This window comes from Aphelocoma coerulescens, chromosome 2 (genome assembly GCF_041296385.1).
Source record: "Aphelocoma coerulescens isolate FSJ_1873_10779 chromosome 2, UR_Acoe_1.0, whole genome shotgun sequence".
In the NCBI taxonomy this organism is placed as follows: domain Eukaryota; kingdom Metazoa; phylum Chordata; class Aves; order Passeriformes; family Corvidae; genus Aphelocoma; species Aphelocoma coerulescens.
Window position 1 is genome coordinate 37867297 of NC_091015.1, and position 19590 is coordinate 37886886.

The window sequence follows — 19590 nt, forward strand, 5'->3', positions numbered from 1 at the left end:
ATTGCATTTAAGTTTTATGATACTCTACTGCTCCACATAGCAGAGTTTCAGTGAATGCTCACAAGCATAGGGTATACATGTTTCTTGCTCCCTCTTTTTTTCACTCATCTCCTTCTATCACCCTACCCAGTCCAATTAATCTCTGAATTTTTGGGGAGATACTTTGAGGTTTTTTGTACTGAACAACTTCATTGAACAAAGGCATGATTAATATAAGTATGCATCCCTTCCTTTTATTTACTCCCTTTCATCCAAGTCAACAAGCTTCAACAAAATAACCCTTTACATTTGCTCTAAATCTGGAAAAATGGTTGAACACACTCTTGTTGGTTTTGGCTGAAGACATCATTAGCTGCTAGTTAAATTTTTCCTGCTAAAAGAAAGAGTTTCCCAAATGGATTAAGGTAGAAGGTTTATCCAAGATTAAAAGCCTAAATTTGGAAACAGCTTTGTGTTGTCCCCAGACAAAGTTCCAAAAGACACAAAAAGAGACAGAGCCCCTTAGGCAAAAATCACTTTTTGAATCCTATGAAATCATTGTAGAGACCAGAATTATTTAAAAAGGATTATTTATTAAACATATTTCTTTACAAAGTACAATCAATAGTTTGCATTAGATTTTGGGGTTTGGTATTTGCCTATATGTACACAAAAGCTTATAACAGAAAATGTGTCTTGATTTTACACATGGGACACAATATAGAGTTACCATTATATTTTGATTTCTACCAACATAAGCAGTTGATAATAACTTTCAGTTTATCTGCTGGTTTTTTTAACTGAACATGAAGCAACAACATTTCTGCAGAGTGTCAGTATTTATCAATGTACTCAATTATGACAAAGTAGAAATGAATAATCCTTTGGAAAGTTTCCACTGAGCATGAGTGGAACATGACATTTTTGGCAGGTTACTGGACTATCCTTATGATTGTAAAAATCACTTTTTGCAGTTATAAGATAGGAAGAATTGAGGAGCTAGGTAAATTTAATAATACCCTATTAGCAGCAGTTGATAGTAAATGCAACATAAGGTTTGTTTTGTCTGTCATACAAGGATGTGTCCTAGCAGACACTATTGAATTGTTCTCTACTTGAACAAAAGTATCTGCATGTATTGTATGTCTGGGAAAACAAAACAAAGATATAGAGACAAAAAGCCATTTATTGTCATGAGTGACTATTGCCATCAGCTAATATGAATGCATTGCTAAAAATTAGTGAAGACAGGAAAATGCTGTAAGGTAAATATATACAGAGTTAAAATACATTTCTTATCCACTAGATAGTGATTTTGTGGCACTGTGGTTTTCAGAATATAATGTCTTTTGAGAGCAATGTAATTTTCAGTGCAAGCTTAAGCAAAAATACCTGCCCACTGTCATAAACACGACAAACAAATCTGGAATGTTCAAAGTAAGTTTGTCTTCCACTTCTCCACTCTTGAGGCACCTTTAAGACATGGCACTTACTGTAAACCATCTAAGAATCGAGAAAAGCAGACACAATAAGCCTGAATTTTCCATAACAACTTTAAAGATCACAGCCAGAGTCACTTGCATAAGTAAACGATGCCTGTGTAAGGCTTGCCAGCAAAGCATCTTTCCTGAGAACGGAGCTGGGACACTCTCTGTGTATCATAAGTGTGCATGCTCAGAGCTGTGGTCGCTGTCGTGGCTGTCATCGTTGGCTAGTGAGTCCCCCGTGTGCTGGAGCCCAGCAGCGCCAATGCCAGAGAGCTCAGAGGGGAGCAGCGTGCCCTTTTTCACATTCACCAGTTCCTTCTCCCGGGCTGCTGCCCCTTGCTGGCCCCCTTTTACACGCTTCCACTTCATCCGTCTGTTCTGGAACCAAACTTTTACCTTCACACAAGAAAAACAAAACAAGGAAAGAAAGATGGGGTCACTGAAGGTAAAAATGAACTTTCTAGCTGTAGCACAGCACTTGGGGATTGTATTTTTCTAATGTGCCTTTCTGTCTGGATGGTAAAGAGCTTAGCAAGCTTTCCCTGAAGATGAGGCAATTCAGTTTTGGATAGGATGTGAACACTGGGGATAATGACTGCAAGGCAGGAAAAGGGGTTACTCTAAGAAGACAGCTGGGCTATCTGCAGCAGACAGCTCCATAAGAACATCTTAGAGCCCTTTAGAAAACATTAAAAAGTTCACATACTCTTGAAAAACATATTAATACCATTTGTCAGGGAGAGAAACAAAGGCAAAATGTTTCCTGTCACGGGACTGTGCAAAAGAACATACATTGTGAGTAACAGAGAACCCTTCATAGGAGGGTAGTTACTCTTGAAAGGAACTTGCCTGAAAAGTTGCCATTGCTTTCTGCTTTGTTTCTGTAAACTGGTGATGAGTTTCAGGTGCAGCAATTTAAAGGTGCTTTTTTTTTTATTGCTGAAGTCTCTGAAAGAGCATTTCTTAACATCAGAACTTAAGACTTCCCCACCTATTTCACAAATGTATTCAAATTATTCTAGTCAACTGATCCTTTATTCTGCCACATTTAGCCATAGACCCTGGTCAAATTTTTCAGAGAAAAAAATACCCCCAAAGTCAGAAGGCAAGGCATTTATAAATTTGAGTCAAAATTAACAAATCATTTCAGGTAAGAATGAAAAACAAAATCATAATATGGAAGACTGAAAGTGTATCTTTGTTTAAGTCACGTTAAACCCCAAGATTTTACTCCAGCTGAAACTCATTTCCCCTCCTCCCCTTCTCTGTATGGAAATATATGAGGGAGAAGTAAACCTAAATTATTTGCACTGCAAACCACAATAGCTAAAAGAAAAGTAAAGAAAAAAATGATGTGCATAGCAGCTGTCAAATATATTAGACCAGATTAAAGGCCGATTTCAGATCAGCTTAAAGTAATGTCACTGAAAACAGTATGAATAGAATATTGTTCGGTTTGAATCTCGTGCGCGTGTATGCAGCTCTTCAGATGAAGGTTCCGCAGAAAAATAAACAATGCCTGCAACATTTAACTTGGAAAAAAAGCAAGAAAGCTTGCAATGTTGGTATATCCTCTGCTGTGTTTAGCAGAATGTGTTTCAGAGTTTTAAAAGAATCAGCAAGCAACAGGCACAGCAGGAAATATTGTACAACATGAGTAATAGAGCCACAAAAATGCTGTTTTGCTGAATCTGTCTTACACATCCAGGAAACATCACCGTTTTTAACCTTTACTATCGCTTTGAATTTTATATTAAAATTCTACTACAATTGAACTGATAGATAATGTCATTATATAGGTGTATAAGAAGGAAGAGAGGTTATTTATTTTTTTAATCCTCTATATTCCTGTTAAAGCCAAAGTGAGCTGTTAAAGCAAATCACTTGGGAACAGAGCAAAATGATTCCAGGTTAGTTAAGAGCCTTAAAGCACAACACATCCTTTCCTCCAGTCAACTCATCAGAGTCAAAGAAATCTAGGTTGCAAAGTGAAATAAGTGTAAAAGGGAAGATATTTATGACTGGCTGCTGTGATGTTGGAAATTATCATACTCAGGACTGGTATCAGAAATGTCCTTGGAAACAGTGTCTTCAAAAGGGTACAGCATTGGCAGCTTTCTGGGAGAAGTGATAATGTTATTTTGTTTAGTTTTGGTGGAGTTTTTTTAAACAGTGAAGTTTCCCTTGCAAAAGGCACCGCTCTATTTGTGCCAGATAGTGCAGTAGATGCAACTGCAGTCATACTCTAAACATCAAAAATAATACACTTTGGATTGGACCCATTATCACAGGATATTATCACACTTCTTATGAAATAAGGGCTGAGAGAATTTTCTTTGATAAGAAGAAATTACAGGATTGGAGTAATTGCTAAGACGTCCAAGCAATTCTCTGGATATTTTTATGTCCTTGAACATTCACAGAATAATTCACAGCACTGAAAGCCTAAAACAAAGTAATAATATATACTAAATATGGTTTCAAGAAAAATAACAATGACACATTTGAAGTAAAAGTTTCAGTGCACAGCCTGGATGCAACCTGCTTTAACTTACTGGAACAGGAGACATCCAGGCAAACAGCCTTCTGGATGCAGCCAGATACTTTTGTGGATACTTGAGAGACTGAAGCTAATACTCCTATGGCCAGTCTGAAACTGTCCTGGATGGGACAGGAGTGAGCATGATGATTACTGCCTGGCTTCGGTTACAGGTGCTCATTTCTGTTCTCTCAAAGCTAATTCTCACATTTGCTGAGCTGACCTTTTTTGACTGTTTTCTGCTGTAATTTAATAAATTATTCTGCTTTTCATTTTTTATGACAATACATTTTGATTCTGCTTGTTATAATTCAGGCCACTTCACAACAGCAGAGTTGAGAGGAGTCTGTCTTCCTGAGCATTAAACCCAAAAGATTAACACCAGCTTCCAGGTAACGAGTAGCTGAATCCAGGCTGGGGAGTACTTCTTCACTCAGGTCACCAACCCTCAGATCAGCTCATAAGAGCCTTAAAGTGCCTCCACAATGGAATTAGTAGAGGTCAGCATCTGCATAGTAGTTGATATAAATCAATTAAGGGATGATGACTTCCCTTTTCAAGAATAAGCACAAGATACATTTACGTATTCCTCAGAGGATCCAGCATGCAATGCTATGTCTGCACATGACCCACTATATGGGAAACATGGCACTGGGCAAAGTTGGGCTGAAATGACTCCAGCTACCTTTGTATGCACTCTCTTGAGTGTAGAATGAAGAGAGTAACCCCGACAATCTCGTGGGAGGAAGTATACTACTGACAGGCATATAGCCTTCCCATAAAGAGAAAATGGTAACTATGTTAAAAAGGCAAAAAAGGGGCTTTTACTCATGACTTTAAATAAACGGCATCTGATTTATTTAGAAAATATAAAATAAGCAATTTCCTTATTTGGTATGTAAAAGATTATTTTCAAAAGCTAGAAATCATTTATAATGAAGTTTATCATTGAAAATATTGTGAGTTTATTTTGCTGTCATTTGCTGTGTTAATGTACAGCAGGGCTCTTATATGAGAGAATACATTAGATATATTTTAATACATGTTCTTTATGTCCTGCATTATGAAGTATTGAAGTCCACTTTTGACCTGATCCAAAGTACACTAATGTCAATGTGAGTTTTTTCGTACAGCTCAATAGACTCTAAATGAAGACTTTAATGCTCATGTGCTGATAATATGAGACAGGTACTTCACTTGTTATTTCCTCTAGAGATCAGATTTAGATATTGGAATTCTGAACTTCCTTTGGAGCTGAAGAGCCAGTTATAGAGGGTATAATTGTTACTGATATGTGATCCATTGATATTTTAGTAATGGAAAGGAAGTGAAGCAAACTTTGTGTGAAGTAATTCAGAGCATCAGTTTATCTTGGTTCATGGAATAACATGCTTTTTAAACACACAACTCACTTAAATCTTACAGGTCTTGCATAAAATATGAATCAAAACAAAACACCCAGGGAAACATAAATGAGAGAGGACAAAGAAAGAAGATAGAAAATAAAACAAACAGAATAGAATAGAATAGAATAGAACAGAACAGAACAGAATAGAATAGAATAGAATAGAATAGAATAGAATAGAATAGAATAGAATAGAATAGAATAGAATAGAATAGAGAGGGAAAGGTCAAGAGTGACAGAGAGTAACTGACTGAAAGAAAAATTAAGAAAAATTAAAATAAAAATAAAGGAGAGAAAAAAATTCCTTACTGAAGTGAATTTGTAAAACTCCTGAAATTTCTTCCGGTGAAAGAACTGGTGGTGACATTTACAACTTTTGCAAAAAATTATATCTTTTTAAAGTAGTTTAAAGATCTACTGTGACAAACTTAATTAGATTTATAAACCATTTAATACTATTTTTCAAGTCTGAGTTAGCTCCAACAGGACCTAAGCGTGCTCACCACCTCCCAGAATCAGGTCCCAATTGCCTACTGTTTATTGAGATGCACTCCCTCTTCTCCACCCTTTGACTAGCACAACTTGACTGTACAGAGCAAGCATATGTACGCACAGAAAACAAAGGAAGTGGCGGGAAATGAGCTATATTAAAGATGATGGTAGCATTAACAGCTGTTTCTAAATCAGCGCTTATGAGCCAGTCTATTGAGCACATCTGCTTACTGGCACGAAAGCCCTGTTTCCTTTCCCTTAGTCAACAAGTTGTTTAGCATCTGCATCTCCACATCTGATGATTAGACTGTTGCTTAAGATACGAGTAAATTATTTCTCATCGCGTATCTCCTGACGTACGAGATAAACGGTTTTGCTGTGACCAATTTATTTTAAGGTCTACTCTGTAGGAATCATAGGAGGGGAGTCAAAACAAGGAAGTTGACATTGTTAGTGTCTAGATTGCCAAAATAATATAGGTCCTTAGTAGTCTTAAGGGCCACATGATGTTCTGTGTTGCGTGTGTATCTTTAATACAACTTCCCGATGTGGACATGAACACATCCTTTTGATTCAAAATGTGAATAGTTCCTAAACTTCTGATTTAATGCTCCTTCTTCAGCAGAGCCTTTCTCACGTTGGGCGCCAGATGTGGATGGTATCTTTTCAGCTTTATACCGGCTAGTGCTTGTATTTCAATGCCTTAGAAAGCCTCGAGCAGCCCAGAGAGGGCACGGGCAATCCAGCACTCTAGTAGCTCTAAATCGGTAGCTGTATCAGCTGCAAAGCAAATACCATCAGCAGAAGCAAAGAGGGAGAAATATAGCTCCCTGCCCGCTCAATTTCCTGCAGTTAGAAGCTTTCAAAATGAGACAGACAACCAGAGACGTTCACAGGAAGATAGCTGAGCTGAGAGAGAGGGCGGAGCCTCCCCCTCGACCATCTTTTATTCAGAGAAGGGGAAAGGGGAGGACTGGGGGCGGACCCGGGGTGAGCGGCCAATCAGACACTGCTGAAGAGTCTGAGTTACATTTGGTTTTGCCTGAGCTTAGAACAAAGGAGCTCGGAGCACATGGGCAGGAGCGCGTGTCTTTGGGACGGGGAGGGGAAGCTCAGAACAGGCAGCAACACCTTTCAGTCACGTTAAGAATAATCGACTGAAAAATTAATGACTGAATTCAAACTACTTTAGTTGCACTATCTGCTCCCTTTTTCTTTTAAGAAAAAATACTTTATAAAAGCTATTTTCTGGAAATGAAAGATTCCTAAAATCAGGTTTTCTATTCCAAGTTTTAGTGGCATGAGTCCCAAACAAGATTAAAATTTGAGGCCTTATATCTAGAGAACCTTAAAAATTAGAAACAAGACTGCTGTGCCAGTTGTAACTGTTCTTTTGCTTTAAGAGATCCATATTTCTAAGCAAGAGTCTTTGCAGTCAGTATCCTAAATGCCATGTTTCAATATACCTAAATGATATGTCATGAAGTCCAAAGCATCAAGCCTTTAAAGCATTCTGCTCTGGTCAGCTGCTGTCCATTTCCTTTTGCTTTTATTATTTTTCAATCTGTCGATTTACTTTCCTCTAATACAGACAAACTTGTGAATAACAAAAAATAACCCTGAGCCTTTGAAATTAGAAAAAAAAATGAGGTTTACTTCTCAACTTTCTTTGGCCTTGAAAACATTCCTGTTATTTTTAGGTAGTACACTTATGCTGCCAAGTTTTAAGGAAAGTCAAACTCCTGAGCTTTACAGAAATCCCTGGTGTTATACAGCTGAAGCTTACCTTCTTTGCATATGAAGAGATAGTATTTTCATGATAGTTTATTCAGAAAATTATAAAAGCAAATAGAAATGTACAACCAGAAAGTTTCCTATGAATAAATATGTATTCATCGAATATTACTTGAAGGATTTCCATTTTCTATTCCAAAGAAATTCTCATAAAAATTTCAATTTTAGAGATTAAAACTAGTTTAAATAAATCTTAGTATTAAATATCTTCTTAGTAATTATAAAATATTTCCAAAATCTATCACTTGAAGAAAATTGACTTCTCTTTGGAAATTAATGAGTGGTACCAGAACCTCCTGATTAAAATTACTGAAGTCACCTGCTCACTTATTTTAAATGATCTGCCCCGTGTTTCATTACAGAACTTTGAACTGAATGTGTACAAGTACTTTGCAGCAGCTGTTGAGAAAAAGGGGAGGTTTTGGCAGGTGCACAAAGGACAGCTGGAGCTTTTGGCACCCAGGAAGGTGTAGGAGTGGGTTCTGGTTTATCATTACATAAAAGTCAGTTGAGATTTTGGTACTGCTTAGGTGATACATTCTCTTTTCTACCTCCCACATTTAGACGGGGATGGAATAGACATTATATTTCAGAGCACAGCAGTGAGAGCAGTACTTCATTCCAGTTTTAGAAATCTTTGAGACCACTCAGTTTACCTCCCTCTACTCCGTCCAAAGGACAGTCACCTTCTCCACCAATGGTCTTCAAAACTGATTTCATGATCAAACAGTTAATCAGTCTGAATCAAAACCTCTCCAAAGTAGATTTTGTCGTTAATATATCTTAGGCAGAAAGAGGCACACTGTCTCAGGTTTCTTCCTCCTACTGACTTGTTTTACATAGTCTAAGGAAGTTGTTTTTTTCTTAAATTAGTCTTTCTTTTTTTAGTTAAAGGCAAAGAAAGGCAATCTGTGGGGCTGCTTCTAAACCTCTGTTTATCTTGTTCTCCTGTAATACATCTTTTTTAGAGTCTACTTTCATCCATTTCTTCACATATGTATAGTACCTAAAGGGGGCTTACAAGGACAAAGAGGGACTTTTGATAAGAGCATGTAGTGATTGGAAAAGGGGGAATGGTCTTAAGATAAAGGAAAGTAGGTTTAAATTAGATATTAGGAAGAAATTCTTTACTGTGAGGGTGAGGTTGCCCAGAGAGGTTGTGAACTCTCCATCCCTGCAAGTGTTCAAGGTCAGAATGGATGAGGATCTGAGCAACTTGGTGTAGTGAACTGTTCCCTGCCCATGGCAGGGTAGTTGGAACTAGATGATCTTTAAGGTCCTTTAACCCAAACAATTCCATGATTCTTTGATTGTGTAATTCCAAATCTACAAAATAAACAAATGGTGGAAAACTAATTTGTGGGGAAGATGACCTTTAGCTAAACTTTTCTCTTCTTTGTGTCGGCATTTACCTCCATGAATTACTCACATGTGGAGTATTTCACTTCATGATAAAAAAAAAATTGTAATGTGCATCACTCTGCACCCATTTTGCACAGATCAACTTAATGTGAAAGTTAAAAGATTGTAGGTAGCCAAGACTGGCTTTTGGATGAGTATGTAGATGCTTCTCTTTCTGCTAGTAGTTTATTATGAAGAAAGGCAAGTCCCTTGAGGAGTAGAAACCTGTGAAACCAGAAATAGATTCTACATTTCTCAATGGCCTGCATAAAAAATATCTCCTTTATTCTACATGTTCATTTTTAACTCTCCAAAATCATTTGTTCTCCACTGATTAATTCTATTTCTTAAAGTGACAAATTTTAAAAGCTCCTCTTTCCCTAAACGGGTGACAGAGAAGCCACATCTTTCTCAACTTGAGCCTAAGAAAGAGCAGGCATAGGTAATGGCAGAGCCTCACACACTTTGTAAAAGCAGCTGTGTGAGCTGCTAATATTTCTGTCTATATCACATATGCTTCTTGACACAGGCAGAGGTTTCTTCCCACCCAGCACCTCACAGGGTTTCTCTGCAGGTGTAGGGTCCATTCACAACTAACAGCTTGAGGCACTTGGATCTTTGCATATTAATTGCTTGTTTGAATTCAATCAATACTGCAAATTAAATATGCTGAATGAATTTTTGCCGTGTGATTTTTTTAAAAGAATTATTGGACAAATCAAAATTATGCACAAGTTATAACTAAGTGTTCTAGCTGCATTCTTTCCTGAGAAAGAACAGAGGTAGCACGGTAACTCTTACTGCTGGTACTTATAATGTTCAAGACAAATATCAAAGTTTGATTTTATTAAGAGTGTTACTTTAAATAAACAAAAAATCTAAAGGATTTCAAACCACACAGCCTCATTATTATTGTGTGCATAGAGAGTGCTTAGCACATGGAAGTGTGGAATGAGCAGCTGCCTTTCAGAGAAGATGTGACAGCATGACAAATCAGACAGATATGGTCAAGCCTGTCCTATCAATCCCGTTTGATTTTGTTTGATTTTTGTTTGAAAATATTTCACCACCTAACCTCAGAAAACTAGCTCCCTAAAGTAGAAAACTAGTTATGCCATGTGATGCATGAACAGACATTTGCACTTCCAAAGGCTGTGCAGAGCAAACACATGATGGAGGAATATTGAACTCCCTGTTTTCTTGCCTGGGTGACCAAGTGAAGCCATTCTTACCTTACTACTGAAGTCTAAAAAATGCAGTGATTAGCCTCCCTGGAACTTTTTAGTGCTGAGAAGTATTTTAATTATGTCACTTGTGACGAAGCTTTGAGGTAACCAGGTCTGGAGAAAAATTTTCTAATGGTAAACTTCATGTAGTATTTGCATGGTCTTAACAATGCAGTGCTACAGTATTGGTTATGGTACTATACCAAAGTATAATTTAAATAATAGTGCTTCTTGCTTCTATCTCAGGCAGAAAAAGGCATCACAAAGCTTCTTTCTTTGTGACTCATTCCATGTTGGTACCACATGCATGGAAGTCCAATGCTGATGCAAAATCATTCCTCATTTGGGCATAATTTTGTCCTTTGCTTATGCAAAATCAGTGGCTTTAGGCCTTTTATAAATGATTGATAGTTTCTAGGCAGATATTGGAAGTTAAAGTTGAGAAGAAATAAACTTTTTAGTTGCCATCAGCAGAATTTAATCTGACTAGGTGGGATCTTCAGTTTTTGTTGGCAAGCAGAAGCATTACATATTTGGACTGTTTATTCCGGTAACCTTAGCTAGCCTGAAGAACTGCAACATTACTCTTTTGATTAGCTCCATGCAAAAAGATCTTGCGAGATGGAAAGATCTCCTACTCTTTCTATATTTGGCAGGATCAACTCCATAAAAATGTCCATTTTGCCACTCCTCTGATACGCCACTGCAGCTGCTTCCTCCCCTCATCCCACAGTGAGATATTAAAAAGTCTGCATGGAACCTTCTCCAAGTTTATCTGGAGGTACAAAAAAAAGCCAAGAATGCACTTGTCAAGGTTACAAATATCTAGGGAGCTCAGATAGTTTTTACTCTAACTAACTCTTCAAAATATAATAGAGGCCTGCCAGCTGAAAATTATTAACTGCTGCCTGAGCTGGGATTGTGAGTGCACTCTATAGGAGAGGGAGCAGGAATTGTATGTACCTATATTTCTGGAATTCTTACAATACCATAATAGAGCCATCCTACCACCAGATGTGCTTATAATGCTCTCAAAGTGCACCCTTAATATCTAGGCAATTGAGGCACTTATTTCATTTCATCCTCCTGTCTTGTAATGCAGGTTTCCTTTTTAGGGAGTGATAGGATTACTTCCTTCTCCTGAGCCATATGTTGTTAGGGTGTTTTTTTTTTCATTATTATTTTTGTGAAATGGCCTTCCATGAGTCATTTATATTTGAGCTGATCTCTTAAGTTATTTCAAATGGAGCCTTACTTTGATGACTGCAGAGAACTATAATACCCTTATATAGCTTTTTAAATATGGTAAGACATATGTTTTTTCTACAGCTTGTTTAAATGCCAGAAAGGTAATTATGAAGTGTTAGTTGGTCAGTGCCTCTTTTAATCTGTGGCGTATGGTAGAAATTATCACTATAGTCAAGAGGAAGATAGAGATTTCTTAAGATAATAGGCTCCGTGATTTATCTCACATCTTGGGAAATAAATGAAAGTCGTAGCTTTAGGATGACCTAACAATACTTTCCCCGGATTATTTTGTTGTTCTTCTGTCTCTGAATAATACACTTTTCATTTTTTTTAAAATCCTAGTGAAAAAATAATGCTAAACAAATAATTCCATCAGAGGTTAGGTCTGCTCTCAATCTTCTCAACTTCTCTATTTTCTGAGCAGATACATTAGTTCACCCAACACCTACTGCTATTTTTTTGTCATTGTACTGTCTCAAGCAAGTTTCAATTCTCTGTGTGCAAATTCAGTGTTTCATGAGCAATCAAGAAATCTTCCAACACCAAGAGGTCTACAGCATGTGATGAGATTCAAAGCTATCACTTGTGTGTTCACTTATTTCAAACAAAGGAACTACTTCTACTTTCAAAGGAACTATCAACTATTGCATTTTCTGCAATGCAGCTTTGGGGAAAAATACTAAAGAAAAATGGTTCTACAAACAGCAATTTTCTAAAAATGCTACCTCACAGGAAAGGGGGAGGGGGGCGGGTGTGGATAATTCCATCAATATATTTTAGATCATTTTTTTGCACCTGCTAAAGGTAGGTATCAAATATGATCTCCTCTCTTGGGACAGATAGTAAAAAAGAAAGTAGTAACACTAGTAAGAATGAAAATAAGTGCTGGTATCTCACTCAAGAGTAATGATTCATTTTGGTAATGACAGAAAGACAGGTCCTGAAGGAGAATACCTTCTCTTAACTGGAGAGAAAAGAAATATTAGTGTCACACCATGCTCACCCTGAAGTACGTTTTTAAGTCACTGGAGGAATACTAACGTAAAACAAGTATGCAAGAAGAGCCAAGTCTTTTGATTTATGGAATTCAGCTTCTGAAGTCTGCCATATACCGTGGAAACCCACACCCAGATCTATGCTATTTACATCATTTTTCTATCAAAGCAGTATATTTGATTTAAAAGACATTTCTAGTTTACAACATTACTTGGCTTAGTGTGATTCAGAAACTGAAAAATATGTCCAGAATTTCCTCTCAATTTTCATTTTTTGATTTACAATGCAGTTTTTATGCTTTTTTTTGTTTCTTCTTCTCCTTTTTTTTAGACCATTTTACTGTGGCAAGATACAGAACTGGATTCTATCAAACTAAAAATCGTAATGCTTTCCTTTTCTAAGATGGTGTTAAACAGGAAGGCAGGAAGGAAAGCAGGAAGGCAGGAAGGAAGGAAGGAAGGGAGTAATCTCTGGGAGCTCAGTTGTCACTCCGGGATAATCTGGGGAAGCAGAGAAGGATTAGATTGCATAATTAAATAGACTAATGACAATTCTATAGAAGTGATCACAATAAACAGCAGAATGCTTAAAACTGATGTTTTGTGACAGCTGGAAAACAGCAAGTACTGCCATGACTTAAATGAATTCTCTGCACTTATGTAGCTGGGCTGCCTTTTCTCCTCCAGAGACAATATTCGATATTTATCTGTCTCTTTTCAGTATGCTAAATGCTTTTAGATTAACTGTTTCCTTCAGGATGGTGAACTGTCTCTTCATTTAGTTGTACTACTCAACCTGATCTTTGAAGAAAAGAATATAGAATTTATTGGGGAGAGCAGTTAAATTCTAGGCCAAATTCACTGTTATAAATATGGCGATATAATCAGCTGACTGATTCCTGTCAAATTGCCCAGCAAATATTTTTTAAAATTTATTTATCATTGTTCAGTTTCATGTCGACTCTACCTTTGTCACCAAGACAAGAATTCATTCCTTCTCCCCTTAACTGTCAAAATCAGGTGTGAATCTAAATAGAATAGGCCGTGGAAATGAAAAAAGGCAAAATTTTATCCATTGTTTGATACAGAATGATGTGATTCACAAACATAACAACCTGAAAGTTAAGTGACTGAAAATTACCCCAGTGGAACCTGGCAATGTGGTCAAATCAAACAAGAAATTGCTGTGTTTTTCTTGACAAGTTCAAAGGTACAGCCATTCTCTAGAAGCTTTCAAAGAAAAAAGCTGTTGCATTTGCTTTTGTGAATAAACATGCTTTCTTTTTTTTTTTTTTAGAAAAGGCTGGATTTTTGCTGGTATGTCTACTTATGGCAGGTGTTAAAGAAACTCAAGAAAATTGCATATCTGCTTCTATGTAAATTTCACAAATCATTATGCTATGTTGGTACCTACTTTTGACTATATCCTCATCTTACTGATTGTATCTAAAGCAATCCCTCAATCTCATATTGATTCCTGAAAAAAAGAATGATTGTCTATCAGTAGGCAAAAAGCTTTCCATTTTAGTAATAAAACTGTAGGAAACATTTCATCAGATTTTGTGTACTTGAGGCCAGTATTCTAAACTTCTTTACTGAAACACATTTTCAAAATGTGTATGCTGATGTAATTATTATTTGAAATGTCACTTCACTACCTATTTAGTGTATAGAGATGAGATCCTGAAACACTTCAATACATGTGTAACATGGATATTTCCATTAGAAATCAATGTGACGACATGCATGATGAAACTTAAGCACATGAACTGTTTCCTGGACCAGGGTTTGGTGAACAGGAAACCAACAACAGTGATAAGAAATTCCATCATCTCCTCTGCTTTCACAGAGCAGGGTAAGATAAAGGGGTTTAAAATGCCTGTATCCCAGTTCTGCTGGCGTTCCCATTTTGCTGCCATCTGGAAACAGGATGTTCAGAAACTCTGGATTAACGGCCATTGGATATACTTAATAGACTGAAAGATGCTCGTATTTGTTGCACGCAGACAAACCAACTATTTGTACATACAGTGTCTTTAATGACATCAGTTTGGACAGATTAGAAAAGACATGCACTCATCTAACAGATCTATGACTTGTGCTTTTATCTTCCTTTTCTGCCTAATGGATGAAATTAATCTTTAAGTTTTACATATAAAAGTATAAATTACTTGCACAGCAGAGAGATAAAACATTCAATCTGACATATCAACATAATTATTAGCATTATGAACAGGAGCTCTATGTCAGGAGCTACTAACCACTGGTACATATTGGTCAGGCATTTAAAGTCCATTATTTTTCATCAATACCTGTCTTTCAGTGAGGTCAAGGTTTACTGCTATCTCATATCGTCTCAGCCTGGTCAAATAGTTATGATGAGCAAATTCTGCTTCTAGCTCTCTGATTTGCTCCTTGGTGAAAGCTGTCCTTTCCTTCCTGGGTTTACTGTTGACCTCTGTCTTGTAGTTTCCTTCTTGGGAATCTGAAAAAAAAAAAGCAAAAATGGATGTAATGACAAGTGTACAGCTAAATAGGAAACAAGCCCAATGACAACAACAAGCTAAAGCTACATTCTTCAAACTTTCTTTCTGTCTCTGAAACACACCCCTGCTTTCATTCCTATTGATCCTTCACTGTAAATAAGGAAAGCAAAAGTAATTCTGGCAGACTTGAGCTGCTGCTTCCATTCACACACATCAAACTTTAGCTTAAAACCTTGCAGTGTTTTATTTTCCAACAATTCTCTGAAGAATTTCTGCAAAGCTTCAATTCCTTCCCACAGCTGGCAACTCTCAGTGCATCCAACCAGTACAGGATATGTATCATTTGATTAGTGTGTAATGAGTAATACTTCAAGAATCTCTCTCTCCTATCATTTCACTAATATCTTAAGCCAAAGCTGTTTTGCAGCATACACTTTAAGGTTTAGTCCAATTGCACTTTCAGGGAAAGATAACAGACAAAGCATAGGAGAGTGAACACACGTCAAAAAGAAATTGGTGAGCATGTCCCATGGGATCTTCTCCTACTCATGCTGTGGTACAGGTAGGAACTTTTTGCCACAGCTAGTATCAGTATAGGAAATTTACTACCACTAAAGCTCATTACCTAAGGAATACTTTGGCTACAATCAGAGGAGCTTTTCTGAAAGTTTCATTATCACCCTCATGCTTCCTTTTACTCTCAGAAACAGGTACATTTGGTCCTAACCCAAACTACTGAACTCAATAACTCAGTGGCAGTCATTCTGTTGCTGTCAGAGAAGTCAGTTTAAATAAATGAAAGATCAAACTGTAAGAATAAAAAAAGAGAGAGTGGAAAGGAAAAAGAAGGAAGAAAAAAATAAAAAGACCAGACGTTTGTAATTTTGGGTATGATACAACACCTATAAATCCAAAATTAGCAGGAGATCAGTACGAGTATCATTAGTCAAATTCTGGCCTCACGAACCATCTTAAAAATGTCACAGATTAATTCACACTTCAGCTGCTGATTTAAATAGAAACCTGCATCAACATCCAAATGAACTGGCTCACAAAAAAATCACTCCCTGGGACTCTGTGTCAGATGAATCATTGGCATGCCTGAGCCTGTCCAACTGGCCAGTGACTCTGGTTTCAAATCTACATTTTATAAAGGTATAAGAATGTTTTCACTTTTTGTCAGTCACTCTGTTACTTGGAAGGAAACTTTGGTGGGTTTTTGTTTTGTTTGTTTTTTTATGATAACTGTTGATGCTTGACTGAATTCTACAGTCATTAATTTAAAATGTTTTAGAGCTAATGGCTGCATATCACCAAACCTCTACTTTTGCTGACGTGACACACAGAACTTTTATTCAAATGTGTAGTGTACTGCTGGCTGTATGAATGAGGGTATCCACCAAAGTTGTTGAGTGGATCTGTTCAGCCACAAGTGGAGTAGGGATTTCCTAGGGTAGGACCACATTAGATGGCAGGCCAATTGACAATAATTTGGAGCCAAGGTCCATCATCCAAACTCAACATAGAAAACTTGACATATCAAAACCACCTTACACCTAGAAGTTCACATTTCTTCCTTTATACTAGTAGGCAAACTAGAGTCACTTTAACTTCTCTCCATGTTTTTCTGTTTCAGGAACATGCACATTGCTTTTTCCCTTAAAATTTCCTTGTCTGCCATGCTATTATAATGTCCAAATACTAGTAGATCACCTGAATTTAAATACTTAAATCCTTATATCCCCATTCCATTGAACCACTGAAGAGAGATACCTAAAGAGAAATACCAAATTATTTTTGGCTTTTGGGCTTACCATTCTTATCCTGCCAAATGTGCTTCATACAGATTTGAAAGCAGGTGGATGTGCAAAGTCCTTATATGCAGTATGAAACAGAAATTAATTTCATGCAAGTAATTTCTAAAGTCCTTTTATTACTGTCCTGGGCATGCCATGCCTGTGTGAGGCCATGAGCCAAGAAGTCTTTCCATGTCAGTACTTGCTGTAAGAAAGATCCATGGCTGACTGGTTTTGAGACTAAATGTTGTGACCTTAAATAAAATTAATGTACCTACATATGACACTGATACCGTATTGAAAATTAAACACTAGAAGTGAAGACATAAGCCTGGATACACAACAGAAAGAGTGGTCAAGGCTATAAAGCCTTGGTAGCTACTTCTACTGTGAATATTTGAAGGGAAAACTTCAGTAGTACCCATCCAAACATTTCCCAGGAAGATACTGATCTCTTTAAATGACTGAGACTTGTACCATGAGCAATTTTTGCAAGCAGATGGTTCCAGCATTGTACAGCAGCAAATGGTTTTTCATAACATTCAGAGCCAATGGTTCTTGGGATACTGAAAAGGGAAGGGAAGGAATACTGAATAAGGAAAGGAAAATATAACGGCATGAGTAGCATATGTCTGTCATCTTTGCCAACAGAGAGGATTCAGAACTGCTATCAATGTTAGCCCACACAGATCCAGTGCAAATGTAAGCATTTCTGGACTATTTGTTATTTAGACATTTCTGCCATTGCTGGATACTATCTTTAATTCTGTGCTGGATTCTAAGTGCCTGACAGCCATAGTTTTGTCACCAGTAAGATTCCATCAGGAGACTGACACAGTGGAAAAGTTGCAGGGTTTTATTTGTTTTTGAGAATATCATTGATTGGATTTATAATGTATTGATTGGATTTATAATAGTTGAGATACACTAAAGACCACATGGTATATTCAAACACTGCTGAAAGCAGAAGTTGGAGAGGTACACAGACACCTGGGACAGGTACAAAAAGCTGACTCCCTCTCAATATTGAGGTTAATGCAACAGAGAAACTGGAATCCCAGGGAATTTCTTTCAACAAAGATACGGCCAGCAAGACAATGGTAGTTTGCTTAATGCATTTGAGATACTGAAAATATGTCTAAAAAGAGACTTAAATGGATACCAGTTAGGTGATCAAGAGTTATGAACCCTTGCTGTCATCTGACCTGCTCACTGCAGTGTTTTTGTGTTCATGTACAGCTTGCCTTTTATGTCCTATTGATGTCGTACTGCTTGGAATTGTAGTTTTAAAACTTCAGGTTGTTTTAATTTCCAAGGAGAAAGAATCTAGGCTTGCTAATCAGTTGTTGGTTTTTTTTAATAGTCTCTATAAAGCCAAGATTGGGAACTCCCATCTTTTTCTGACCTTCAGGACTCTGTTCATATCACCTGACTAGCTTCTCTTTGGTGGAAAATGGGTGGGAGACTTGGAAGAGATTCCTGGCAGAACTCACGTCAGCCTACATCTGTTTTGCAGCTGTTGCAACTAAGACAAGGAAAAGGTCCCAAGAACCTTAGTTTTCTTCTACTGGCTACATCTTATGCCAAGTGGTAGGTGTAGAGGCAGAGAACAAAGCCTAGAGGGAACTAAGTTAGACTACTTGCCTCTCAAAAGGCACACATAAAATACATACAGATGGTACAAACCACTTGATGAAAAATACAGTAATCTATATTGTCTGTCTTCCACCTTCTGCCAGACAAATTCTGGCACAGTTTCAGAAGATGTAGCCTACATGCAGGTATTTGTACCTTATCAGTCTCTCTTTTGGAAACCTTTGTTCTTTGGATGTCAAGTAATGTAGGCAGTTAAACACTGCTTTGAGGGATGCAGGTCATGCCTCTTTCTTAGAACCATTTTTATCACTTTTCAAAAACTCCAGGCAGCATCTTTAATGTCTCCTGTTAGACATAAGTGCTTGTTGGTAACTGATGTAAGAAGGTACCATTTGAAAAGACATTCAAAGTTATAAATGGCTGTTCCACAAATCTTTGAAGACTTAGATTTTTGCCAAGTTTAATAACAGCTCAAGATTTATTAAAAAAAAAAAAAAAATCATTCCTAATCACACAATTCCCCACCCTCAAAAGTTACTTCTGCTTTTCTTTAAGGAAAGGTTTTTTTCTTAATCCTAACATTTGTATTCTCCTACCAGAGTTCCTCTTTCCTTCTCTCTACATCAAGAGATCAAACATGCCAAGCAAACACAGGATCAAACTCCTATGTGTAGAATATGAAAAGTGATAATTTTAGTGGTTTTACTTATCATGCATGCCTAGGAAAAAAAAAAGACTGCTCTCAGAACATGGAAAGAGACTGATGGGGATAACCATGGTACAAAAATATGCTAGTAACCAGGTAGGGTCAGAATCAAAGGCAAAATGTGCAAGAAGCACCTATTATTTTTTCTTAGATTAGTTCAACAGTTGACATACCTTCATTTCACAGACAGAAATGAACCTTCAGTTAATACCAGTAATATAAAACCCCAGACAAAAATGTTCAAAAATAAATCAGACTGCTAGTGTTCTACTAGCAATTACAGAAGGTTTTCAGATCCTGACATCCATACTGAGGGTGAGTAGTGACAATAACCACTAGGGGTTTGTGACAAAAGGCCATCAGAATTTCACCCCATTGTTCAATCTTCAGGTTTTCAGCTTTCACTAACAGTTTCCAACACTTAACCTTGAAAAGCCCCT

The 19590-nt window shown here is 37.1% G+C and overlaps 1 protein-coding gene across 1 annotated transcript in view; it reads right to left on the minus strand.

The window, feature by feature from the left end:
• Positions 1–569: 569 nt before the first annotated feature.
• LOC138105683 (homeobox protein MOX-2) overlaps positions 570–19590 on the minus strand; it is a 54009-nt gene continuing 34988 nt past the window's right edge. Inside the window, exons 2-3 of the mRNA XM_069005798.1 lie at positions 14879–15051; positions 570–1862 (exon numbers count right to left, since the gene is read on the minus strand). Of these exons, the coding sequence (XP_068861899.1) occupies positions 1638–1862; positions 14879–15051 (398 nt within the window). The 3' untranslated portion in view covers positions 570–1637. The remainder of the gene's footprint in view (positions 1863–14878; positions 15052–19590) is intronic.